The 27,454-nt window shown below is 43.5% G+C and overlaps 1 protein-coding gene across 2 annotated transcripts; it reads left to right on the top strand.

The window, feature by feature from the left end:
• Positions 1-530: 530 nt before the first annotated feature.
• Positions 531-27,454, top strand: COG7 (component of oligomeric golgi complex 7). Of its 2 annotated transcripts, XM_068909152.1 has the most exons (18): positions 531-568; positions 706-916; positions 1,293-1,441; positions 1,958-2,074; positions 2,259-2,427; positions 4,345-4,427; positions 5,217-5,339; positions 7,433-7,631; positions 9,733-9,860; positions 10,501-10,655; positions 11,817-11,933; positions 12,438-12,503; positions 14,718-14,904; positions 16,163-16,303; positions 16,745-16,828; positions 17,907-18,021; positions 21,428-21,571; positions 23,096-27,454. In XM_068909152.1, the coding sequence occupies exons 2-18, from the start codon at positions 751-753 to the stop codon at positions 23,260-23,262; spliced, it is 2,310 nt and encodes a 769-aa protein (XP_068765253.1). In that variant the 5' UTR covers positions 531-568; positions 706-750; the 3' UTR covers positions 23,263-27,454. The 2 variants fall into 2 exon arrangements, with proteins under 2 accessions (XP_068765253.1, XP_009665174.2); XM_009666879.2 differs by lacking the exon at positions 531-568 and having other exon boundaries at positions 596-916.

Below are 27,454 nucleotides of genomic sequence, written 5' to 3'. Positions count from 1 at the left end.
TCGCTTTCCTCCAACAGCAGGCGCATCTTTCAGACCGAGCACGGGCCTAGCTCCGTGGGGAGCGGCTGCGCCTCCCCCCCCCCCCCCCCCCCCCCCCCCCCCCCCGCCTGCCGGCCTGCCTCCTCCTCGCTCGGTGAAGCGCGGGGGACGCGATCCGCCGGCCGCCTCTCCGCCCCTCAGGCCCCGGGCCTCACCGCTGGAGCGCCGCGGGGCCGGCCGGGCTTCCCCGAAAGCCGGGGACGGGCCGGGCCGGGCCCCCCTCGGCCTCGGGGCTCCCCGGCGCCTAGCAACGCCCCGCCCCGCCCCCGGGCTGGGGACGAGGCCGCGGACGGTGGCCGCCGGGTACCGCGAGCCCTCCAGGCAGAGAGTACGGAGGCCGGTAGGGGCCGAGCCGCGGCGTTTGCCGGTGGCGCCGCGCTCCCTGGCTGGCCGGGTACGGTGGCCGGTAGGGGCCGAGCTGCGGCGTTTCCCGGTGGCGCCGCGCTCCCTGGCTGGCCGGGTACGGTGGCCGGTAGGGGCCGAGCCGCGGCGTTTCCTGGTGGCGTCGTGGCCGCCGCCGGGCCGGAGGGTGAGCGGGGCCGGGCCGGGCCGGGCCGGGCCTGAGGGCGCCTCCGCGCCGGCGGGGCCGCGCAGACCTCCTGCCGGGGCCGGGGAGCCCGGCTCTCGGCGGAGCGCCCCCAGCGCTGTCTCTCGGCTGCTGCTCAGGGCCCTGCCGCAGAGGCGAGGAGAGGGCGGAGCGCTGGTGCCGCCATGGATTTCTCCAAGTTCTTGGCCGACGACTTCGAGGTGAAGAGCTGGGTGAACGGGGCCTTCAAGGCTGTGCAGCAGGATGCTCCGGGAAAGGTGGATGCCCATGCTGCTACCCTGGTGATGAAGCTACAGCTCTTCATCCAAGAGGTCAACAACGCTGTGGAAGGTGATGCTTCTGGCTGTCGGTCTGTTTAACGTACCAAACGCCAGCTAAGCACGGTGGAGATTTTGGGGTTGATGGCAGTTGTAGTGCTATTACAGCCAGGCATCTCGGAGCTGCCTTCTTTGTAAATTCTACATGTGTCCGTCTGGATCTGCTGTGTCTTTTGTTATTTCTGTCGAGCATTGCTCCCTTTGTAGTAATAATTGAGTGTTCACATGCTTAATTTTATCTATGTGTTGTTACAGGTGTGTTTTAAAGGATGAAAAACGAATAAGCACTTTATATAACTTTTTAAAAAAACTATCACTGGTCTTGATAACTTTGTTCATTCACGCAAGAGTTTTCAGTCTTTTCCCTGTATTGCTTTGTGTTTCTGTAGAAACAAGTCATCAGGCTCTCCAGAACATGCCTAGAGTCCTCCGGGAAGTGGAAGCCTTGAAACAGGAGGCCACATTCCTGAAGGAGCAAATGATCCTTGTTAAAGAAGATATCAAGAAATTTGAAGAAGACACAGCTCAGTCAATGCAGGTAGATTCTTGCCTCACAGAGCATTTATATCTGCAACTTGTAAAATTCAGAGGTTTTCGAACTTGTTCATATTGAGCAATCTTATAAACTCAGAATACGTGAAAATGCTTTCTTAAGTTTTGATAGTAGTAGAGGTGGAGGGGGGCATGGATTGCCTCAGTCTACATTTCCTTACAAACAGCTGATTATGTTTAAATTCAGAGTTGCTGTTACGTAGTTAGTAGCACTGTCCCAATTTTTGTGTGCCCTTGTTAGGATAGGGATGCATAGCGCTTTTCAGGCAAAATCAGTACTGATTATACAAATCCAGAATTTAAACTAACCTTCTGTTATTTGATTTTGGAAGTTGATTTAACATCTGTAGTTCTTTCAGGCAACAGCTTCCTCCTTGTTCCTCCGTGACTTTTTCACACATTTCGTAAAATCCATCCAAACCTAGAAATAACTCCCTTAATGTAAGCATCCAAACAGTCATCTTTTGTTTCAATGGGCAACAGTTCTTCCTCTTTTTCTCAGGTCCTTGTAGAGATTGATCGAGTGAAATCTAGAATGCAGTTGGCTGCTGAGTCGCTCCAGGAAGCAGACAAATGGAGCACATTAAGTGCAGACATTGAAGAGACCCTTAAAACACAGGTAGATACCGCAATGCTCTCTTTGATCTTTGAGCCTTTCCCTTTCTAAAGAAACTGTATTTAAAAGTAGGTTCTTCAAGTGACTTTAAAACATGATCCTGCTTGTAGAATGTCATTGTGGAGCATAGGTGTTAATGCTTTCAAATATCATGTTAAGTAATCATGTTGACTTCTTCTGGCGGCAGGATGTATCTGTGATTTCTGCCAAGCTCACAAGCATGCAGAGCAGCCTGGCCATGCTTGTGGATACACCGGATTACTCTGAGAAGTGTGTGCATCTTGAGGCTCTGAAGAACCGACTAGAGGCCATGGCCAGCCCTCAGATTGTTGCTGCTTTTAATGCTCAGTCTGTAGGTCAGTAAGGCTTGGTGTCATTTACTGTCAGTGCAAAGTTTATCTGCTTTGAAAGGTACAGTGTTGTTTGGGTGGGTAGTGTATGTCCTGAAGGCTCCTGAAGTGGGGCTATGTGCTCTTTCTGGTAGAGCTAGATGCCATGAAATGTTATGTGCTCTGCAGCTGCCTGCAGTCCAGTTTATCTTTGGTTTCTTACCTGCTCTACTTGTGGCCACTATAGGAAACGGAGGAGAACATACACTGACTTCATAGGCCTCAGTGTTTATGTAGATGCTTGAAACAGAGGTGCTGAGGCAGGGCTGTCCTGCTCTTACAGTTCAGTTATGCTGTGGACACCCTCTGAATGGGAAATGCTACTCAAATAGGCTGGAAACCTCCATTTTTGCATTGTCGTAGTGCTGCTGGGCATATCTGTTACAGTTTGGTGTTGTACTCGGGGTGGAAATTTGTTTAGAAATGCTCTGACTCCAGACAGTCCTGTAAAAGTTGCTTTATAAACTCTCCTTTCTTTAGAGCACCCATTTGACATTTTGGTCTGCTCTGTGTGCTCTTCCCTCCCTCTCCTACTGTCATAGTACTTCTGGAAAATGCTTGTTCTATTTGTTGCTTCTCATCTCTGTGCACCTAGAGATCCTATTAAGAATCCAGTGCTATTGCTATGCAACATTCCCTGGAGTTCGTGTCTAAGTAAAGGCAAGTCATAGCAGTGGGTGACTGCAGACAGCCAGAGGGAGAGAAGTGCTTTTCATGAATTCTTTATCCTTCGCACAGATCTTTCTCTTCTCTCTCCCACTCCTCTTCTGGCTTTTCTTCTTTGCGCAAGCCCCTTTTTCCTTAGGCTGTGCTCATCAACGTTATCAGTTGGTCACATGCCTTCCTTCTGCTGTTGCAGCGCATTGCCTTTTACAGACAGATTCAAGACAAAGGATGATGTTTTGGAATGTTTTATCTGCTTAGGATGAAAGTAGTGGGAGTGAGTTCTCCAGCAAAGAAACCATATCGGTGGAGAAAGCTGCTGGCAGTAGGTGTGCTGATACATGGTAGCAGCTTTTCCTGGGCAGACTCTTCAGAATAATTCACTTTGAGCATTGTTTGCATTCGCTTTTTAAAATCTTTTCTGAGGCATGTTTGTTGTTGTTGTTGTTTTTTCTTCTCACTGAATAGCGTTTTTCTTGTTTTTGTGAAATCGTATTTTTTCCTCATGTCCCAGTTCCTACAAACTCAGTACAAGTCAGTAAATATATCCCCCAGAGTATTTGTATTCTGTGACTTCCACAGTTGCAGAGCGTCTCAGTTACTTAAAACGTTCAAGTTTCATAGTCTCCCTCTGGGTGCTGTTTGAAAAACAAATAAGGTGTATTACTAATTCCTTTGAACCCAAAATGTATTTTGTGGACAGAATTATAGTCATTGCACTTACAGTACAAATCAGACTTTTGGGGAACCTGGTTTTAAAGGCTAAGATAAGAGCTAACTGCACCATTAGTCTGTCTTGAGGCAGCTAGTTTAGGTAGAAGTTTATGAGGAATGATAAAAAGAAAACTGAGTACTTCATGGGGTATATGTTGTGGTTTTGCAGATAGTGCTTGTTTCTGGAAAATAATGATTTCCTTTTAGGGAACGTCCTGCTTTTATCTGCCTTACATGAGAAACATTTACTGTTAAGAAGTTAAATTCATGAATCGTAAGTCTGATATCTATTCTTATTTGAGTATTGGTTTTAGGCAGCTCTGTTCTTTCTTGAGAAGATAAGCAAACAAAAGATGACAGGTCTATCTGTCTTTATGGGCCATGGTGCATATTCCCTTAATAGAAGAATTCTTTTGCTCAGTGTGGGGTATATTCTTTAGTTAGGGTACTGTCTCACCCTCAGCTTTGGGCCAGACCTTTTAACTGTCTGTTATTTATTTTATTTAGATCAGGCAAAAATGTTTGTTAAAGTCTTCACTGAAATTGATCGGATGCCCCAGCTTCTTGCTTATTATTATAAATGTCACAAGGTAATTATTTTTTCTCTTGATAACGTTTTAATGCAGAGAAATGAAAATTGAATTCTTGCTTGACTTAGACTGTAGGGGGTGCTGCTACATCAAGTATTCTGCCTTCCATATTCAAAAGAGGGTGGAATCTGTTCTTTTTCATATTTCATTCCCTCACTTTTCTTTCTGGCTCTTAACAGCTTTGATTACTCCCCGTGTTTTGAGAGTAATTCTCTATTGAGGGCTTTGTGTTCCTCCCTAAAGTAGTCACAGGATATGTGCATTCTGCTTGGTTTCTCCTTGTGCCTTATAGTTGTTCTTGTGTCACTTTTCTTGGATGTGGCTATGTCAGTAATAACTTTATTGCTGCAACTTGCCAGCTGCTGAATTCTGTAAACTCTTTTCAGGTAAGATTAAAGGTTGGAATTCCAGACAGTTCAGTAGTTATAACTTGATCCTCAAAAGTTCTATCATGATTGTGACTTTTGAGGATTAAGTTCAAGGCTAGGGCTTGCCAAGTATTTCAACTATTATGTGGGGCTATCAGTTACAATCTCGTTTTATGAGTAAAATACCAATGTTAATTAAATCTTTGGATCAACTAAAAAGCCTCTAGCTTGATGCTGAAAGTCATTTCCTTCTGAGGTGCTGAATTATAGCAAAGAGTTGTGTTGAAATATGGACAGGGGAGTGAGGATGGGCATTGTGTTTCAGCAAAAGTGATTTGCATGGGAAGTTCCTGGTTCAGAATAACAAAACCTAGATCTCCTGTTAGTTCTGCTCTCAGAACGGTTCTTATTACCCCTGCAGGTGCAGCTGGTGGCAGTGTGGCAGGATCTTTGTCAAAGTGACTTAAGCTTAAATCGTCAATTGACTGAACTGTATGACACACTCCTTGGGACCTGGCACTCGCAGCTTCAGTGGGCAACACAGGTGCAGTCATTATTTCATTTTGGTGTGATGTTCAGGGGAGAACAAGGCTGAATTTCTGTAAAGCTCAGAATAATTCAGTAATACCCTGTGCCCTGTCAATAAAGGATAGGACTTGCAGCCTACATTCAGGTTCTGATCTCAGTCTTGCAGACGAGATTTGATTTCTCGTGCTCTACCTGCAGCAAAGTGGCTGTTTTACTGCCATTAAAAGCTGCTCTATCGCTTTCATCTGTATCTTAAATTAAATCTAATTTGTTGCTGTTGCAAATATGTTCTGTTGCAAGACATTTGAAATGCCTGAATTGCTTTATCACTTGTCCTGGAGGAAGCCCTCAAGGTCATGATAGACTGGCTCATGTCACCCTGTGTGAGGTGCCTGAGGGGTTCTGCTTACGCTCCTTGGAGTCTGTGTGCTTTTTTTCTTACCAAGAATAATGTATGATCCAAAAAAGTTACTGTCTGTCTTTAGTGAAATGAAGAAATTAGTTAATTTTGTTAAGCCTGTGAGAGCCTTCATCCATGAAGGGTAAGAGAGATTCTTATCTTCATGTTAAGAAGCCTGGTGCAAGTGCTGGGCCCATCCTGCAAAGGAGCTCAATGTTTTCTTGAAATAATGTATTTTTTCTGCCTAATGATTAGATGTGAATTACAGGTCAGATGTCAGCTAACGTTTTAGTGGATGCTCTTTGAACTGGGGATTGTGAGAGAGAAATGCCACATGGGACAAAGCTCAATCTTCTGTGCTGCTTCTACTTTCTAAAGAATTGTTTGATGTTTTCTTTTCTGTGCTATCCAGTATCCATGGTCTTTTTGCTGCAGGAGATGAGTGGTGGTCACAGCTTTTACAGTGATAAGAGAGAGCAGAACTGAGAGAATTGCTGGCCAAAGAGTTGCAGTAAAGGGTTGCATAACATTACACTAGGAGAGTTGAGGGTGATGCGTTTAAATAAAAGCTCCCAGCTGATTGCAGTCTTTCTAGCCTGTTTTCCCTTGCTGACTGCTGCCTATATGACCAGTAATTGGGCCTGCGATACAGGACTATTTCTTCATAGCCTGCCCATAGGTGTGTTTTTTTCCAACATGTCTGTTTAAACAGAGGGCTCTGTTTTCAAATGCTGTTTTCTGCCAGGTGGTTGTTTCGGTGACTGTAGCGCCTACTTTCTGCTGAATTCAGTTTGCGACCTATTTTCTAGTTTCTTGGCTGCTGTATTCAAAGCGTAGTTTCAATGGTGAAACAGCTATTGTCCTAGGCTTTCGTAATCAGGCTCTCCTGCATGCTAGTTCAGTGAGGTTTTTGCAGTCTTAGGAAACCTTCTTTTTTGTTTTGTTACCCTTTGCAAAGTTTTTCAGATTTGTTTTGTTCCCTTTTGTTGGGATTTCACGTCACCTGAAGAATCTGCCAGTGTACAGAATGTGGTGTTCTTGATCTGTGTATCTCTGTCTCTCCTCAAGAGAGAGAAAATGTATGTTAATTCTTTGCATTGTCAAAAGAAAAGCATCCCCCAAAACAGGGTTTAGCTGATTAAATGTTTCTTGCATTCCTGCAAGGTTTTGAAAGTTCTTGTATAGTTTCTAGTAATGAGGGCCAAATAGCATTAGCTGCTTCTATGCCCATTGTTGCCAGTGGTCCAGTTTTCTGTGCTGGGCGTGAAGAAGTCCGTGTGGAGCTGCTATTACTCTCTCCCCTAACTCTTTACTCCCAGGTTATGGCAGCCTGCCTCTCTGCTGACAGCATTCACAAACCTGTCTGCTCTACCTCTTCCGTCCTGCCTGTTTCAGGAGCCCAGATCTCTGTGGCAGGTGCATAAGGGAGACTCCAGTGGACGTGGTTGCCCCTGGGAAGTGGTGCTGCTTGTGTGAAGGTTGTTTCTGCCAGTGGGAAGCAGCACGCGCTCAGGAGGGGCGAAGAAGTTATCAGCCTCTCACCTGACAGAACTTGCTCAGTTTGGAGTAGGACAGTTTGCCGGTGTCTTTGCTGAAACAGTGACGTGCAGGTTGTCTGTTACGGGGATCTGTTTGGAAGCTATCTGCCGCTTATAGCGCTCCTCTGAGATAGCAAGTGCTTTTGCTAAAAAGCTTTTCTTTTACTATAGGTTTTCAAGAACCCCCATGAAATTGTGACCGTGCTGTTGATTCAAACGCTGGGAGCCTTGGTGCCTTCCATCCCTGTCTGCCTCAGCACTGCCATGGAGAGAGTAGGCCAAGAAACCAAACTGAATAAGCTGCTGGAGCTCTATGATGCCACTATCCACTTCGCAAAAGGGCTGGAAATAGCAATGCTGCCAAACCTGAGTAGGGTTCTTGCATTGAATTTTCTCATACTGTTCTGTTTTGTCATCACCTTTGTAAAGTTCCGTTGTGCTATTTTGTTTTGTTTTTACGTGGAGGGTGTGTTTATTTCTTTTATAGTATTTACCAGTTATGGTAAATGCCAGTTATGTAGCATTTGTGCCTTTGTGTGTGTATATAAGTGTATATCTTTCACTGAATATATTGACACAATACTGAATGAGTTTACTGAAGCAAAACTGTTCTAGCCTGCTTGCTGCCTTGGGTAAATAATATTTAGCACTTTTCCTTTTACAAGCATTAGTATATCTTCTATCTAACGGATGAGGAAATGTCTCTAGGGAAGCTATCTGTTAAAGATCTTGTGAAAGATCACAAAGAATAAAAGTTCAGGAGTTCCCTGGAATTAAAGCCGCACCTTTCTAGACAAGAGAAGGCCTGCTTGAGAGCTACTTCCACTAGATTTTTAAATTTGACCTGCAGTTTTTCCTGCTGATCTTAAATTATGCTTTAATCAAAAGAGAATGCAGGGCCAAACGTTATTTCTGAACTGTGTAGTTTATTCCCTCACAGCATATTAGATGCTTGATTCAAAAACTAACCTATGCTTTCCTTGCCCTACAAAGTTTGTCATCTCATTTGGGTCACGGCTTGATGAATGAATTCCGCAAGCCACAAAGTATCGAGGCCCTATGTTTACGTAGTTTTATGCCCAGTGTAAATTGTTGGCTATTTATAGTGTTTTACTAATTTGGTTATGCCCCTTCAAAGACAAGGTATAGGAAAATCCTAAATTAAAGCTAATGGAGCATTTCTAATGCTATGTTTCCTGTGTTTGGTTCTCTGTAACATTGTCTTGAGCTGTTTAAACCCAGATTCTTACTTGATTATGTAAATTGCGATTGCTAGGCAATTTCAGGGAGTGGGACTCTCACTCTGTCTTTTTTGTTTTCTTTGTGATTGACTGTGCACTCTTGACAGTCATTTTCTATCCTTGGCTTGGCTTAATTTGTGTTTGGTAATAGAAATGATTAAAAAGAACTTGGAAAAATAATGTCAACTTCTAGAAGATGATGGAGTAGTAAAACAGCCACTGACTTGTTAATTGGATTTTTAAAAAAGTTGTATTCTTTATTCATGTCTCTTGTGTTGCGAGGTGAGATGTTTGGGAACAGAAGTATCTCAAGAATGGAAGAGCCAGGTGACTCAGAAGCACAGGGTCAAACTAGTTCTTAAGTGTTTATGTGGGGGAGGGTTCAGTTATGAATCATAGGATAATTCAGGCTGGAAGGGACCTCAGGAGATCATCTAGTCCACTCTCCTGCTCAAAGCAGGGTCCACTATGAGGTCAGACCAGATTATGCAGGGTTTTGTCCAGTCTGGTCTTGGAACCTCTGAGCATGGAGACTGCACAGTCTCAGGACCTCCTGTTCCTGTTCCACTGCTTGACTGTCCTCGTGGTGTAAGAGTTTTTCCTTATATCCAGGATTTGAAGTAATTCTGGTTTGGTACTAGTTGGAGTTTGGCAATCTGATTCCTGGTCTGGTTTGACAAATAACGGTTCAGATGTATTTTTAGTTTGGGTTTGCTGCAGCTCCCGGCTCAACAGAATGGCAATGAGATGCTAAGTTCATGGTTTGCGTTCAGCTCTGTTGATGAACACTGTGAATGAGTAGTCAGTCCTAAGTGAAATGAGTTTGTATCAGTTATTTTAAGCGTGGACCCGGCTCTTTGGTAAATGAGAATTGCCCCTGTTTTAGCTTGTTTCAGTTACATGTTCACTTCTCAGATGGTTTCCGTATTTTCCCTCTAGTGTAGGTTGGAACGTTTGATAGACTTTGGTCAACCAGGCTGTTTTGGAGCAGTTTGTGATAATTCTGCTGAGGCACTTGTTGAGGTAGAACATCTTGGTTTTAAGAAGCAAGCAGAGATAATAACCTTGTTTAAAAAAGAATTTGTGTAGTTGAGACTTGACGCTGTTGGGCTACATTCCAAGTTTATGTAGGTAGCGTGCTCTAACTGAAGAAGTCTTGCATGTTGCTTAAAACAAGGTTTTTAGTAGCACATTCATTTATTTTTAAACTAACCATCTGATTCTTTGTAGAGGAGCAGAACCTGGTAAAAGTAACGGAACTGGTAGAAGCAGTGTATGGTCCATATAAGCCCTACCAACTTGAGTATGGAGACCTGGAAGAAGAAAATCTCCTCATTCAGATCAGTGCAGTGCCCTTGGTAATGTAGCAGTCTCTGTTGTCCATGTAGTGGGAGGCAGTGGCGGGGGAGGTCTGAAGCTACTGAGAACTACAAGGGTCTTTGTCACAGTTATTGCTCTCTTTTCTCCTTTAATTTTTTGATACTGTTTCCTGTTTACAGTGTCTCTTGATACTATTGCTTTAACTAAATTTTGCTTCAGAAATAGTTAATTTCAGCAGTGTTAATTAATAGTTAATTTCAGCTCACAGGTAACCCCTTTCTTCTGCTCCTTCACCCAGTAACCAGCACTGCGTGCATCTGCTGGAAAGAGACTTTACCAAAACATTGCTATCAATCAAGAGACTGCCTCAAGTTCCCTAGAATTTATTAAGAGCAAAGTGGGAGGAAAGTCCTTTGTGTGGAAGATTCTGCTGTTGGAATAAGACTGTTTTTACTTGAAGGTCTTGTAAATATAGGATTGGGCAGCCTGACTTTTATTTACGATCACTGTGCAAGGGTATGGAAAAAACGGAACTGTTCTCCCTTAAATGCCTTACAAGATTGCAAGAGGAAGATGTGTTAGACAGTGTCCCCCCCCCCCCTTTTTTTTTTTTTTTAAAGAGTCGGGACACTCACTGAAAGAAGAGTTGGGCTTAACCCTTTTGTTATTGTTGTTTAGGAGCATTGGGAAGTAATTGACTGCGTCCAGGAACTGAACCATTCGGTGAACAAACTCTTCATTCTGGCTTCTGGAGCCATCGACAACTGCATTAAACTCACTGATGGACTGGGAGTGTGTGGGCTCCTTAAGGCCCTGAGAGCTCTGTTCACAAAGTAAGGCGCTTCTAGTCACACCGTTGCTTTTATCCTAAGAGGGCAGCAAACATTCAGTTAGCGGCCAAGGACTTTGTAGTTTGTGAAACACGTCTGAGTGCTGAGAGTGTCTATAACCAGTATGTAGGAATCATCTGATATCCCCTTCTGTGCTTAATGCTGTCAGGGACTATTTCTTAGTGGAGAAAAGGAAGTTTTTTATGGCTAAAGGGAAGACTTCTCTCAGCTGCTTTCTATTTCAGTTGGGCTGATTTTCCGTTCATAAAAAAATACTTTTGGAGGGAAAAATGTTTCTAAGAACCTAGTACAACAAAGGTGAACTAGGCTGCTGAAAGTAGAACTTAGTGGGGAAATATGTACTTACTTGGACAAGCGATCTCAACATTCAGAATCTGCCTGAAGTGCAAGATACCTTAGTGAGTGAGGTTCATGGCAAGACCTTGTCTTAAAAAAGTATAATTCACAACCCACATTATAGTACTGATTACCTCCATATTCTTTCCTGATATAAAAAGAGCTGCTCACAAGGTATAAACCAAGCTGTTACCTTGCAGCCCTGTGGGGATAGGGGAAGAGGAAGGTATACTTCTCTGATCTCAACTGCTTTATAGGTAATTACATAGCAAGGTGCATGCCTCCAGCTTATGGGCATTATGCTTAAAAAAAGGGGGAGGACAAAGTGTTCCTTTTTATATGTGTTCTCATCTGGGGAGTAGCTGAGAAAACAAACTCACAAGAGATTGTTGTCCTATGTTCCTGGAGTAAGAGCCAGCTGATGTTGGAGCAGCAGTAGCCTTCTTAACTTTGTCTGGTCTCTCCTAGGAGACGTGATTAGTGTAGCGATAACAAAATGTCTTACTCATACCTCATCATAGGAGAGAAGGGTTCCTTGTTACCCATACGCAGCAAATTGAAGTAGCCACACCACATCAGTTACTTCTAGTGTAGGCTTGAGTGAGTTGCAGCTGGTCAGTTCCTCACATGCATTTACTTGTACTGGAAAAACTAGTTCTCTTCTGAACTATTCTTCTTTTAATGTCTCCGGTTCATATTTATCCCTTATTGAGGACTGAATGAGCAAGTCACAGGAAATGCAGTTACGCTGCTCTCCAGCCTATAGTTTCACTCCAGTGCCTGTTGTTACTCCATTTCTCCGTATAGGTATACATCTGACTTTACAAATGCATTGCAGTCTATACGAAAGAAATGTAAACTGGATGATATCCCATCAGATTCACTTTTCCAGGAGGACTGGACTGCTTTCCAAAACTCTATCCGGTAAACGGGCATATTTGCCTGCTTCGGTACTGATATTTGTATGAAAGGTAGAAGGGAATTACCTGGGGTCAGTTTACACTCATTCTGGGAGCAGAATGCAGGGCTAGCTTCAGCGCTGCTGGGAGCGTTGGTTATAGTGGCTGGGTTTCAGATTGCTGTGAGCACAGTAAGCGCTATGAGGCTCACCCCATGTTTAGAGTAAGACTGCATGTCATATCACTTGAAGTATCAGCAGCTCTTAGAATTCTTCCCAGTGACGCTGAGCTGACCTTAGCCATGGTGGCGATAGGCAGCATGTGGATGAGGCTGTCGGGCAAAAAATCAGCGGGAGGATGTGATGAAATGGATTCAGAGTTAATAGCCAAATTAAAAAATGTGTCCCCTGTGGGGACATTGTTGTTGTTTTTTAATTTTCTGAAAGTTGTCTGAGATGGGTAGTCTAGGGGGTCTGGCATTATCTACCTCAAATTTTACAACATACATTTTTGCCTTATTCTTTCCCAGAATAATTACTACTTGCGGTGAGCTGCTTCGTCAGTGTGGAGACTTTGAGCAGCAGCTAGCCAACAGGTAAACATTGCTGAACTTACTACATGAGCTGTTAACACAGATATCAAGTCAAAAGAAGACAAACCCCAAGGTGCTTTCAGCATGTAGACCGCTGAGGGAGCACAGAGCCACTGTGCTTTAATAATTGGCAGGAAAGAGTAGAGCGATGCAGAGTGCACAGCCTCTGAATCTAGTTTGTGGACTGCCAAGTCTTCAGTGTAACAGCAGCCAATAAAACATGACAAAAAAGTCGAGGATGCAACAGTATGAAATATTACAGGATTATTAAGTGAAGGTACAGTTGTGAAGCTTTTTTTTCCTGTTGTTGTTTGTTGTTGTTGCCTGGAGGCACAATTGTTTAGGAATAGTCTGTGAATTTTTTTTTCTTTTTTTCTTTTTTTGGTCCTCTTCTCTGTCTCTTGAAACCTCAGAGATGGGTCACAGACTGGTTCACATAGTCCAGGGTCCAGTGCTCTGAGATAGCGCTAAGAAACCTTTTTCTTGGACGCCTGGCTGGTGTGCCGTATTCATCTGCTGGGCATCAAATGGACTGCCAGAATGGGGTCAGGAAGGAATTTTCCACTAGATCGAATTGGCAAGATTCTGACTTCCCTTGTGACACGGGGCATAATTCATACACTGACATGAATCTAGGTGTGCCTCAACTGATCAATTCCTTGTAACTTGAGAAGCCTCAAGCAGGGGCAGCATGTAGATCTTTTGTTATTGTAAGCAGTGCACTTTTCAGCCTCTTATACATCAAAATGCTTTAGTTTAACTTGAGTGCCTGTGGTTGGTTTAAGACAGTGGCCCGCAGTACACAGGAGGATGGGTTTGTTCCATATTTTGTAAACTTTCTAAGAGCGCAGTCATCCTTTTTTCAGCTCAATATTTGGGTAGTTTTCAGTTGCAGGACAAGAGAAATGAGACTTGACTGTAATTAGTGCCGGCCACTGAAGGATACTCTCTCCCTTGGAGGAACTCATAGGTATCATTGACATTTAAAGGCAGCTAGCAGTTCTTGAATAGTTAAAACTTGCAGCTGTTTTTCAGTTTTTTTTAATTCCCTGCCCGAGGAGAATTAACCTGGTGCTGAATAATTCCTCCCCCACCCCCAACTCCTTGCATCCCATTTGAAAGTTTTGGTCACCTTGTGGAAGGCGGGAATTTTCCCTAGTAAAGCTTCCACTAGCCTCCACTGTTGGGAGCTCTGCTGCAGATCTGAGGACCAGCTCCTGGCAAAGTTTCCATATAGGAACAATTATTCTTCTGCCACAAGCACCTGCAAAGCAGTCAGGACTACCCTGGGTACTGTTTTACAGGTGCGTTAAGCTGTTCCAGGTCATTGCTGTCATTGAAAACAGAGGTCCTTTCTTTCCCCCTACTCACCTTGTGTGGTTTTGTTTCTTCCTTGCATTGATTCCAACAATTTTCTGTAGCTACAAGGTGAGCTGGATCAGTTGGCTGATCTGACCGAAAAATAACCTTGTGTGAAGAGGAATGCTTTTCAATCAGATTGACATACTAACAGTCTAAATCTGTCTGCACAAACACTGGTGGCAGTGCAAAGGGGAAGAGGAAGTTGTGGGGCAGTAGCATGGCTTCTGGTCTTAAGCTGTTCACAAAACCACATTCAGAGCTACCTGATGATGAGACCACACAAAAGATTTGTTCCCCATGTCTACTGTTTCTGAGACTCCAAAGGCCATAGTAACTAGTCTGTAGAGGCTTAATTTGCAGTGCGTAAGGGAGTGCCCTAACTCTTACCCTATGTTCTTCCCTTCTGGTCCTGAAGCTATGGAAATCTGGTTTAAAAACTTTTTTACCAGCATCTAGAACTGCACAGTCTCTTTGCAGTGCTTTGTGCTAGCAGGTTTTTGCTGTAGATTGATGTAAGTGGCTGCTCATAAGGATTTTCCTGTCTATGGAGGGCTCATTGGGCCTTGTGGTTCCAGTTGCTCTCCAGGAAACTGTAGAGCAATCTGTGACACTGTCTCTTGGCAGTAGGAGGAAAGGTGTGCAACTGAATGACCTGTTTCCTTACAGGATAGGGTAGAGCAATAATCACAGGCCAAATCAAGAAGTGACTGAGTCAGAGAGGCCCCAATGGCTCCAATCACTTCTTTCTTTCTCTCACTTAAGTTGAGATGTGGCCGTAGGTCTTCTGGAAGCAACATGAGGCACCAGTGCTGTTTTCAGATAACTTTGTTGGTGACTTTATCTACTTGTTCTCAGGATTTTATCAACTGCTGGGAAGTATCTCTTGGACTCCTACAGCCCTTGTAGCTTTTCTGGCTTTCAGGATACCAGTTCCGCAGAAAAGAAGAGCTCTGTCAAGAACCCCTGGCAGGAATACAATTATCTTTTGAAGGAGAATCCGTCTGAGTATGCCAGCCTTATGGAAACACTTTATACTCTAAAGGTAGCTTTGCTGTCCAGGAGAACCTGCCTCTGTAGCAGGCTGCTATTGGGTCTGCATTTGGTAGATGGGGATTGGATTCCACCTACAGCCGGATTACGTTTCATCCTGAGCTGCAGTCTTTAATGGGCTATGCTCTGAATCTTCCACAGAGACACCAGTCTGCTGAGAGAATGAAATGTCAAAACCCAGGAAGTCTGGGCTCATTTCATGTCTCCCCAGAACCTGGCTGTGTCCTTTGAACATGCCCATATCAGCTCAGGGGAGAGACATTCTATCACAGAAGGATATATGGAAGATTATATTGAAGCCATCTCAAATTCCAGGCCCCGTCTGCTGGCTTCTCAAGACTTTTTGCCACTTATATTCTGCTGCCATATCCATCCTGAAGTATAATTCTGCAAGATCATTCATGCATGTATCTGTGAACGGGGTCGAATGACTAGTTAACTAATCTTCTTGTGGATCTAACTTATGTATGTTTGCCTTCGTCAGTCACTTAGGTAAAGTCAAGGTTATGAGTTCCGTCTCATTTTCTCAAAGTGTTTTTTAATTCCTTGTGCACTTAATTTACATGCAACTTACGCAGCTCTGCTTTCAGTATTATGTGCTTGACTTTTATACCTTTGCTAAATAATAAAGTTCTATTATATTTTTTTCTCCTTAAGTAGAACCCTTAATTTCATGCAGGGAATCATTTAGTTGTGCCCTTTGAGTGAAAGGTCATATTTGTGTTTCTTCTCCTTCGGCAAATGAAAATACATTACCTGAAGTTTCTTTTAACGTTTCCCTGACAGAGTATAATAAACTTCTTGTGATTTTTGCCCACTCTTTTCTTCTGTGCCAAAAGAAGGAATGAAATTCTGGGCATGTGGATTGTGATTTAATTTCTGATCGCTACTAGGGAGGTTGTAAAACAGGTGTAGTGCCATGTGGAACTCCTATCTTCCCCAGGGGCATTCCGGTTGTAAGGCAGTTTTGCCATCTTCTCAGCAAGTTTCGTTATATCTAGCCTGTACTAGGGCCTGGCATGGCAGGAATGTGGTGATGATTCTTTTTCCACATTTCAGGGAGCCATGTGCAGTTAGTGTCTTGAATACCTAGTTGGAGTAGGGCTTTCCGAAGGAAACATGTGCCATTGCACAGGAAGGCTCTTTAGTGTTAGGATGGCCTAATAAGGACCTCTTTAGGGATATTAACATAGTTTTTCTGTGGTCAGTTTAATAGCATCTGTATGTAAACATTTTTATGTGCCTTTTAGGACAAAGGTACAAGTAACCACAACCTATTGTCTTCATCTCGATCTGCTCTAAGCCGCCTCAACCAGCTAGCACACCACTTGGCTTTTGATTCTGTTTTTCTTCGCATCAAACAACAGCTCTTACTCATTTCTAAGATGGAGGTGAGTAATGGTTACACTGATCTGAGATCTGAACAGTGATAAGGTTTACCCATGGGATACCTTAGGGCAGAATACAGCTCAATGCTGCTCACCTTTCTCCTTTCCAGAATATCAGAATATTTCCCTCTGGTATCACCTTTCTTCCATGAGGTGTGCTCAGGAAAAGTTTACCTTGCTCCCTCTACAGCAGTCACAGCAGATGACTGTGTTGGCAAGCTCTGCTGTTTGTCTGAGATACGTTTTTTTCTGACCTGTGTGAGCGTGTGTTTTCTGTAAGGAGCTGCGTGGACAGGAGAAGCAAATCTTTTACTGTCTGTGATCTCTTTTCTTAGAAGTCTGTGGATAGTCACAGATCTTGGCTCTAGCTGACCCTTTCTCAGAATATCCACAGACTTCTTGCTCCAGAACTTCATAGATTGGTTTGCGTTTTTTGCCTTACAGGGATGGAACTCCAGCGGCATTGGCGAGACCTTGACAGACGACCTGCCAAACTTCAGCCTGACTCCTCTGGAATATATTAGCAATGTAAGAGCATGCAAGGATAGTCTCTAGAAGCCCAGTGCTGCACGAATCTCCTCTGTGCTTGGCCAAGTTTTTATAAAATCATAGTATTTGTTGAATTTGTTAATTCAATGCTTAGACATGTTGTCAGTGACCCAGTCCTGACCAGTCTGGTTGTGCCATTCTTTGTAGTTTTTAAGAAGTCATTGTCAAATTCTGGAATAGATAGCAAAAGAACTTTGGGAGCACGAGGAAAGTGTCCTCTCCATTAAACTGCACTATTTGCAGTATTAATTCTTATAACAGGGTGGAAAATGCCAGCTTCTCTTTGTAGTGGTAAATACTGAGCATATCTTAATAATGCAGCTCATGCAGCAGAGATGTCCCTGTTATGCATGTTGGAGTGATTTAATCATACTGTGAATTTAAAAATGACTTAAGCTCTTCCCCTTCTAAAACCCATGTGACTCACTGGTTTCTTCTTCTGTTGGAATAACAATAAAATCTCTTTCTGGTACTGGGATGTCTTGAGTGAAAAAGGAGAGTGAGCTGTACTACTTTCTAACTAGGTACTCTTCAATTCTGTGCTGGTGAAGAGCATTAAAATTGCTCTCCCGTTCTCTTGGTTGCTGTTTCACTGCCTAATTTGCAGTTCAGATAGTAATATTAGCTGTTATTATTCTCTCAATACAAAGTATAATTTGGCAAAAAAAGTTTTTAATGTTGCTGTCATTCTGTGCATCAGACAGGGAACAGATGTTTTCAAGGATAGGCTGCAACTAAAAGCCTTTAGGATTTTAGTTTCCTCTAGCGTATGGCCTAAAAACTGTTATACTTTGCTTTTTGAGCCTCTCTAAAAAATTTACTTAGAGTTACAGCACAGGTTTTTGTTACTCTGATTGTTTCAATGACTGCTTATCTCACCTCCTGAAAAAATATTTTTTGTACAAAGTGTAATGATCAGCAAAAGACTTTGTTTCTGAGCTACTGTAGGTTAGTGTGTTGCTGTAAAGCTCTGCTTTCTGCTTTCAAGTTTGGATTATTGTAGTTGACTTTTTCTTCATTTGTCCAGTTACTTGGCTCTTTTGTGCTTTTATTCTAGATTGGGCAATATATTATGTCACTCCCTCTCCACCTCGAGCCATTTGTCAGTCAGGAGGATTCTGCTTTGGAACTGGCATTACATGCTGGAAAACTGCCTTACCCCCCAGAACAAGGTAGGGTGAAACCAGGGAAATGAAGTGTTTGGGGGAAAGGTTTCACATTTTGGCCTTACGTGGATGTGATGGGTTCTGGTAAGGAAGCTGTTTGAGGTCCGTTTCCTGCTGTTTATTCATGCTGTTTCTTCCAAGAGTCTTCTGCTGATGGCCATGAGGACCCTTAAGATAACTGAAAAAAGTTGTATTCATTTCATTCAAACCAGAAGCTTTAGTTCAGCCTATTTAAGACTGGTGATTACAACGCTGTGGGTTGAGGTGCCAGACCTAAAGTATTATTGTTTCATAGCTGGAGCAGCGTTTAGTTTATTAGGTGCTTTCTCAGAATCAGCATGAGTATCAGCCTGGTGACTTGTTAGATTGGCTAACCCTCTTGTTTAATGTTCCCATCCATTTAAGACAAAGACCCCACATCAGTGATTGTACAGTGTATTTTTATCTCCAGACAGTCTCTAATCTGGGATTCTTGAAACAACTATTGTCAAGAACTGACACAGCATGAAGCTTTTCAGCTCCCAGAACCTAGTGAAATCTGGAGAGAAGCTCATATAATCTTAATTCTACATTTATCATGTGTTTATATATATATTATATATTTTATATATATATATATATATGAAACCTTGCAGTCTTCCATGGGCTTGTTGAGAATTGCAGCCCCTTCACTTCTTGCTAGGAAAAGAGAAGCCTTTAGTTCCTGTCCTCAGAACCATTATTCACTCCCAGGAAGGGTAGTAATGCTGCTTACTTGTAAACATCTTATTCCTTTTCCTCTTTTGCCTGAAAATCCAGGAAGAACTATTGTTATTCCCTATGTGCCATGCTAACCTGGGTCTCTCTGCCATAAAGGCTAGGAGCCTAAGGTCAGAAAATGGTCTGTAGTCTGTCTTGCTTTAGGATAGGTTTTGCATCTTTGAGAACTGCTTTTCTTAAGGGTCCAGTCACGTTTTCCAGTCTCCATAGTCAGATTCTCAGTAAGGACAGAATTCTGAAATGCTATTTCATTTAAATTCCATTTTCATCCTTTGTTATCTCCAGTTGAAAAACCATTAGAGCTCCACTGCTGCTACTATTGCCACTTGTGACTCTCGTGAGTAGAAACCCATCACAATGATTAAAACCCATGTACTGAAAGAAACGCAGTGGGTGCTGCGGGTGGCTGCTCTTTAAGAGACAGCTGTGGCCCTGTTGCCTCTTCAAAACTTTGTCCCCAGAGCACATTTCATTAGACCTGGGGAGTTCTTTCTGGATGTCTTTCTTGCAGCAAGCTGAGTTTTAGCTCATATTCATTCTTCAGATGACTACCCTTGCTTATTGTGTCATTAATCCTGTTGCTGTTAACAACAGTGGCTACATAATGCTTCCCAGCAGGTTGGCAGCATACCATGGTTTTCTGTGGTTAATCTCTTCTCAGTGTTTATTTCCTCTGACAGTCAGGGCAGCATGGAGCTTGGTATTTATAGTCTTCCTGAACCTTTCTGAGAATACACCCTTTAGTTTAGGTTTTAGCATTAATTGTTTTGTCATCTTAAAACATTTACATGTTTAATAATTCATTAATTTTCAAAACATTGATGAACACAGAATGCCTTTAACACTGGAAAAAGCTATGCATCTTTGTCATTTGAGTAGTTTGTAAACTACTCCTGGAACAGACTACGTCCTAGAGAACATGCTAGGCAGCACCCGTGATCCCAGCCTGATCACCTGTCATCCCTTTAGAAATTAGTTACCTGGATGAGTATAGAGGGAAGTGTTTTGGTTCTTGAGCTATCTTTCAATGTTATATAGTATCAAGGAAGATAAATTACAGCTTTGATCACTTCAAAAACAGCTGACAAACTGTCTGAATACCAGTACCTTAATGTTTTGTTGAAGAAATTGTTAACCATTTATGCGTTAATGCCTGAGGACTGGAAGAAAGCCAGTGTCACTCCAGTCTTCAAAAAAGGGCAAGAAGGAGAACCTGGGAAAATACAGGCCTGTCAGCCTCACCTCCATCCCTGGAAAGGTGATGGAACAGCTCATCCTGGAGGTCATCACTAAGCATCTGGAGGACAAGAAGGTGATCAGGAGTAGTCAGCACGGATTCACCAAAGGGAAATCATGCTTGACCAATCTGATAGCCTTCTATGACGGAATGACTGGTTGGGTAGATGAGGGGAGAGCAGTGGGTGTTGTCTCCCTGGACTTCAGCAAGGCTTTTGACGCTGTCTCCCATCACATCCTCCTAGGTAAACTCGGGAAGTGTGGGTTAGATGAGTGGACAGTGAGGTGGATTGAGAACTGGCTGAATGGCAGAGCTCAGAGGGTTGTGGTCAGGGGCACAGAATCTAGTTGGAGGTCTGTAGCTAGCGATGTTCCCCGGGGGGGGTCAGTCCTGGGTCCAGTCTTGTTCAATGTATTCATCAGTGACCTGGAGGAAGGGACAGAGTGCACCCTCAGCAAGTTTGCTGATGATACTAAATGAGGGGGAGTGGCTGACACACCAGAAGGCTGTGCTGCCATTCAGAGGGACCTGGACAGGCTGGAGAGTTGGGTGGAAAGGCACCTCCTGAAGTTCAACAAAGGCAGGGGCAGGGTCCTCCACCTAGGGAGGAATAACCCCATGCAGCAGGACAGGCTGGGGGTTGACCTGTTGGAACGGCTCTGCAGAGAAGGACCTGGGGGTCCTGGTGGACAACGAGTTGACCATGAGCCAGCAATGTGCCCTTGTGGCCAGGAGGGCCAATGGTATCCTGGGTTGCATTAGGCAGAGTGTCGCCAGCAGGTGGAGGGAGGTGATCCTGCCCCTCTCGTCAGCCCTGGGGAGGCCTCCCCTGGAGTACTGTGTCCAGTTGTGGGCTCCCCGGTCCAAGAGAGACGTGGAGCTCCTGGAGCAGGACCAGTAAACGGCCACAATAGATGATGAGGGGACTGGAGCATCTCTCCTGTGAGGAAAGGCTGAGAGAGCTGGGCCTGTGTAGCCTGGAGAAGAGAAGACTGAGAGGCGATCTCATCAATATGTACAAATATCTGAAGGGAGGGTGTCGAGAGGATGGGGCCAGTCTCTTCTCCGTGGTGCCCAGTGACAGGACAAGAGGCAACGGGCACAAACTGCAACACAGGCAATTCCATCTGAACCTGAGGACAAACTTCTTGACTGTGAGGGTAACTGAGCACTGGAACAAGTTGCCCAGGGAGGTTGTGGAGTCTCCTTCCCTGGAGATATTCAAAACCCACCTGGATGCAATCCTGTGCAATGTGCTCTAGAGGACCCTGCTTGAGCAGGGAGGTTGGACTAGATGATCTCCAGAGGTTCCTTCCAACCTTGGCCATTCTGTGATTCTGTAATTATGTCTTGTTCCAAAACTAGTGCATGCAGGTGAGTGAGACCGCTGACAGCTCATGAGAATTTTCTGTTCAGGAGATGAATTACCTGAGCTGGACAACATGGCTGATTACTGGCTGGGCTCCATCGCCAGAGCTACGATGCAAACCTATTGCGAAGTCATCCTGCAAATACCGGAGCTCACTCTACATTCGACAAAGCAGCTTGCCACAGACATTGGTAAGCTCAGCACACGCATTGTCCTGAGAACTGCTGTTGTAACATGTGGGCTCTTCTTTTATTATATTTAATTTTAAATAATTGCAATATGGGCTTCTCCTTTAATCATGGGAATGTGTAGCTGATACCCTGCACAATGAAATGGTTCGTGGCTTCTCTTTTGCAAAACGTTCTGTCACACCCCTCTTGTAGGAAAAGGGAGTTTTCTGGTTAATGCTTCTGCTTCTTCAAAGCTTTGTGTTTCTGACTGTGGAAGTCAAGGTCCTTCTCAGTGGAGAGGATTTCCTTACAAGCCAGTCTTAGCAAGGAAGAGACTTGTATATAGTATTTTTAAGTGTGGCATTTTAAGAAGGCAAAGGGTTCTTTCCCTGCTCATCAAGGAGCACTTGCACTGCCAGTATTTGTTCCATATGGGGTATATGGCATGTGCTGAGTCTGTTGGAAAGTGCTCCAGTGGATCATTAAGGAGGCAGCTTGCTGATTCCTTGTGTCCGCTTGTTATTTCTTCCTATGTATAGGACCCTGGTAGCTAATATAGGAAAGATCAGCCAAAGGCCTTCTAACAGTCATTGTAGAGCACTTAAGCAGTATCCTTTTTTACAAAAGCTGTAGGGTCAGCTCCTCTGCCATGGTTAACTTATCTCTATGTGACTCTGACAGTGCAAGGTGACTAATGTTACCTTTAACATGGAGAAATTTTCAGTAACAAAGTGGGAGATACTTGGGAGGTGTTGTTCCTCTCTACCTTCTCCCTTGTAATGCAGAGCAACTGAGGGAGGATTGATGGAAGGTGTTGGGGAAGGTGGAGGATGTGGAAGAGAAGGGTGCTTTTTAATCCTAAACTGATGAAAAAGTCTCCACAGGACCACTTCAGCTGTTGTAAACACAAGCTGGTCCTTTCTCTGCTCTAAATTATGGATGCTGACTTCACTACAGCCAACCTCAAAAACAATGATACAGACAATATATTCTCCTCAGCTCACCTGAAAGTGAGTTTGAATATCAGGGAACTCAGCCTTGAATCTTTTTTCTGGTACTGCGTAATAACAAAACACTGGATTAGAGGCTGGTTGCTGAACATTCCCCATTCCATCTTTAATTCCTCAGCTGACTTTGAACCAGTGATCTGGAACTCCCTCCTACCTTGACAACCATTCACCCCTGCAGAATTTCCCATCTTTGTTGCAAGCTCTTAACTCGCCTTTGAAATTGATTGTGATCCTTTATCTGTGACCTCGGTGACTGAGTACCCTGAGGAGGTGGTCCCAGTGGCCTTCGTGCAGATACTGAAATATGGCAGAACGTGCCTCAGTGCTCTGAACAAAACACAGTTGTTTAAACTAATGTACTGAAAGCCAAATATATTTGTCAGTCAGTTCAGTTAAATTCCAAATGCGTTGCAGTTCTCTGTGTTGACGGAGAGGATTCTAGCTGTCATGAAGGACAAAGAAAAGCTTTTATTTGGGTGCTGCTTGCACAGTATCTGTTCCCTGTTTAAATACATGTTTATCCTTAATCTCATAGATTATCTAATAAATGTGATGGATGCCCTCGGCCTTCAGCCATCAAGAACACTGCAAAATATTGTAACCCTGTTGAAGGCAAAACCAGAGGACTACCGGCAAGCTGCAAAAAGCGTGCCCCGCAGAATGGCCAGCAGCATCGCTGCGATGAGAGGACTGGAATATTAGCTGTAATGTCCCCACTGCCGGGCGTCCTTCAAGGGCTGAACTGATTTTTCTCTTATTCCCGATAAACTTTCCAAGGATAGTGAAGATGTCTCTGGGGATAAGGGGAATGTATTTATGACTAATTTTTAATAAATGCCTTTGTTTAGGAATAGCTTGTTCATTTTTTTTCTGTCTTTAGAAATGAGGAAAGCTGTCTTACAACCAAATTTACTAAAAACTGTCTGGATGACCTTGAGTAGGTTGAGCAGTGCTGGCTTCTAACTAGAATTGGTCTGCCACTAGCTGGGAGAGTTCATGCTTCATGACGGTGAGATGACTGGCTTTTTCAGAACAGTTTAATCAATTTTGAACCTAAAATTATGGGGTAGGTGCAGCATATATCAGCTGATTGCAAGCTGTTCCACCTGGAGGCAGTGGCCATTGCTCAAGTCTGTCATTATTCAGAATCTCGTCTGTTAGTAGAAAACGCATGATCAAACCCAACTCTGAGAATAAAACCAGATTTGTAGGTTGTTTCTTATGAGATTAATGTATTCTACTACTTAAAGCTGTGATGAGTCTAAGATATTTAATGAAACAATGTTGTTTTCTTGTGAAATTTATTAAAGAGTGATATCTAGATCTTTGTAAAAAGCCTTGTTTAGCTTGAGAATGCTTCCAACACTTCCACAGCTTTTTTTTAGGAGAAAATTGGGCAAAATGCAAGGAGATCCCAAAACTGGAATGCCAGCTGTGTCAAACCTCACATGCAAACTCTTCTGGTTTGGAGGGGGGAAAAAATCTTTGTCTTCCCCTTACCTGTAGCTACTCCTGCAGTTTTCTCCTTCTGTTCACCCCTGGACTCCTTGGGTGAGTAATTCTTTTCCCATTTTTTTCCCATCTCTTTACCTCTTAACTTGTTTCAGGCTGCTCTAATATTCAAAACCCGTCTGGATGTGATCCTGGGAAATATGCTCTAGAGGACCCTGCTTGAGCAGGGAGGTTGGACTAGATGATCTCCAGAGGTCCCTTCCAACCTAAACCATTCTGTGTTTCTGTGTAATCAGTGTTTAACCAGATCCACAAATCTTTCTGCTGTCTTTGCTTTTTGACTGTTTTTTTTTCCCCTAGCAGCCTGTCTTTTGGACAGCCCTGACTCTCCAGCTGCCCATCCTTCTTCATTGCTTCTTGTGCTTGTGCGGCTGCATTTTGTGGTTCCCCTTTTGGGACTCTTTTGTCTGGTACGTTCTCTGCTGGGTGACCATATGTGCTTAGTTGCTATTGCTAAGCTGATGACTGCCAAATCTGTCTCTTCTCTGGGCAGTTCTACGTCTGCTTTTGTGACACCAACATCTTGTGTTTTGTAGCACACATGTAACATGCAGATACAAGCATATGTTTTACCAGCCGTGTGCTTTCTGAGTGAAATTGGATTCCTTTGCTGTTCTCAGCTGGACTTTGTTTTACTGCAGGAAATGCAATTTGGGGAGGTGAGGGAAGCAGGGTGCTTATAAGCAGTTGTTAGATTTAGCAAATTTTGGCAAAAAAAGTGCCGGGGAAGGGAATTAAAGCATGTTTCTGCACCTTTTTTTCTTGGTGGTATTTTCACTTAGCTGATATTAATTTCTGAAGGAAAACAAGTATTAAAAGTTCCCAGATGAAATGGGAAGCCCTGTACTATTAGTCTAGGGCTTTTCAGGTGTTTTGTTTGGCTCTGATTTGAAGTCTAATTTTACCTGGACAGCTCTGTGCGCATACAGCACACAGCTAAGATGAGTCTTCTAGAAGCTGCACTGCTGTAGCATGAAAAAAGCCCAGTGCGCACATATGCTTATCTGTGTGCTCCAATCAGTCCATCTCGGAAAGAGAGCCAAGCTAGTAAAGAGCCTAAGTCTAGTACCCGAGATACTTTCCACTTTATTAGTTGCCAGACGCCCTCTATAAACCAGCAATAACTAGAATAGTAAACTGTCCGTATCCTGCCAGAGTACATGCTGTTCCAAACTACCCTTGGTGTGAAAGGGGTAAATCTCATTGTTAGTGCCTCTCCCATCCTTCTCCTGCCTTGTAACTAGAAAGTGAGGATTTTTGAGGCTGTTCTTTGCCTCCTGTTATTGCAGTTCACAGGGCAAATAGCCCTGGGCAGACACCCAGCTGGGGCTAAAGGTTGGAGGAGCTGGAAGCTGCTGACTGCTCTTCCATTTTCTCAGTCTGGACCTGATGCTGCATCTTCCGTTTGTTACTGCTCTGTGGCAGCAGACGTTGAAGCCCACTTGCAGCACGCAACCAACCTCAGCACTGCCTCGTAAAGACTTGATTCCAGAAGTGCTTTGGTGAGGGCTGGACTGGGAACAGAGCTCTGCCTTCCCCTTTCTCATTGCAGCTAACTCCTCAAAGATACCGTTACTTCATCAGCATAAGGAGCAGGCTCAGGGCAAAACTTGACCTGCAGAAAAGCATCTTATGTCTCTTTACAATATCTTTATGTTTGAATGGCTATTTGAATTCCCACGCAGCTGAATTTATTGGAAGTGATGATGGCAGTGTTGTCTGTTGGTGAGAGTGTGAGAGCAGATGCCCTTTTTTTTTTTTTTTTTTCCCCCTCAGCTTTCCTAGAATTTTACTGCATGAGCTTAAGCAAATTGCTCTGTTGTGCCTTGTGGAGGGAGCAGTGTTTTTTCACTGTTGCAAAATCAGAGTCTTCATGAAGATAAAAATATGGGCTTGGTTGCATGTTTTCTGGATAGAATTGGTGGAGGGGAGAGTCAATTACTTATTTTGATTCATTTGTCACACAGGATGAAACACTGTCACTATAGGAACTGTCCTGTTTTGTGAAGGAGACTTCACTGTGGATTTATCGTGTTCAGTAAGGGAAGCATCTCTTTAGGCCGGGAGAAGGGAAGTGAGGAGTCAAACGGGAAAAGTCTAGGGCAGCTCTTGTAAGAACTGGATTCCACTGTCTTGCAGCAAGTTTCCTAACCGCCTTTCATCTGCCCTGACACCACTGCAGTTGTTTTTACTTGCTTGCTTAGCTCATGATGTACCAGGAATAGATTAATTCTGTACTGTGCCTGCTTGCACAACATTATTGGTTGTCTGGAATAGCTGTGTTTGCAAGCTGATGGTTGTTCACTTCTGCAAATGAGAACCAAGTGACAAATAAGAATCTGGGAGTAGCACAAGGACTTTCTGAGAAGATGCTCCCTAAATTTGGCTCTTTATTACTCATACCTTTTATTCACTTTAGGTACTCTCTGGCTGCAGATGATTATAAAATTACCCCTATTTTTCCTCTCCTCATCCCAATCCAAATCAGGGACAAATATATTTTGTCACCAGGATTAGCAAGTTGGGCTTGGAAGGCCAGCGGTGAGGGATGAGTTCTGTACACTTCTGAGTTTGCTGGGTACTTCCTGTTCAAATTAGTAAGAAACCTAGCGCTGAAGGATTAAAGTGTCATCTCCTTTTTTGCCCAGTGTAATGTAGGAAGTCTGCTGTTCACTTCGTGTATAAAAGGTAATCATAAGTTGTTTCTGAGGCAAAGCTTCTTCTGGAAGAATTGTTCCAGATGCTAAAAAGTCTTTAAAATATTGTTTGGTTTCAGTGGAATGATTAGGAAGGTATGTGAAAGAAAGCTCTACTTTGCCAAGGGGCAGAATGTTAGTTTCAGATAACCTAATTATTTCCTGGTTTTAAAGCAGTGGCAACTAAAACAAATGCAGCCTTCAGCTCAGGGGGTCCATAAACTGCTGACTGCAAGAGGCGAAACCAGAAGAACTGTTCTGTGCGTGCCCTGCGTGCACGTTATTTCCTATGCCTCTGATTCCGATCACTGCCAAAATCAAAAAGCTTCAGCCAAATGGATTTCTGAAGCACTGCTCAAGAAGCAACAGTGAAAGCTTTGCATTGTTTTTAAATCTGTTCTAATGTGTGACTCTATAGGATTTATTAACTTACTTATTTTTGAGCATTTTTGAGTACTCCGTGGAAATCTACCAAACTTACCTGAGCCTCACCTCTCTTTCTGAATAGCCAGAGAAACTTGTAACTCTGGCTCCTGGGCTTGTTTAATTATTTAACAATCTCAATTTAATTAAAAGGAAGTGTTTAAGTTTCTTGTTCTTGTGATGACCAAGTAAAATTGGAAAATGTGGTGTGTAACAATTCAGATATCAGTACGCCAGAAGTAATAAAAATCATTCTTTTAATT

Source organism: Struthio camelus, chromosome 15 (genome assembly GCF_040807025.1).
Source record: "Struthio camelus isolate bStrCam1 chromosome 15, bStrCam1.hap1, whole genome shotgun sequence".
Taxonomy (NCBI): Eukaryota; Metazoa; Chordata; class Aves; order Struthioniformes; family Struthionidae; genus Struthio; species Struthio camelus.
Note: the sequence above shows the minus strand (reverse complement) of the source record. Positions and strands in the feature narration are given on the sequence as shown.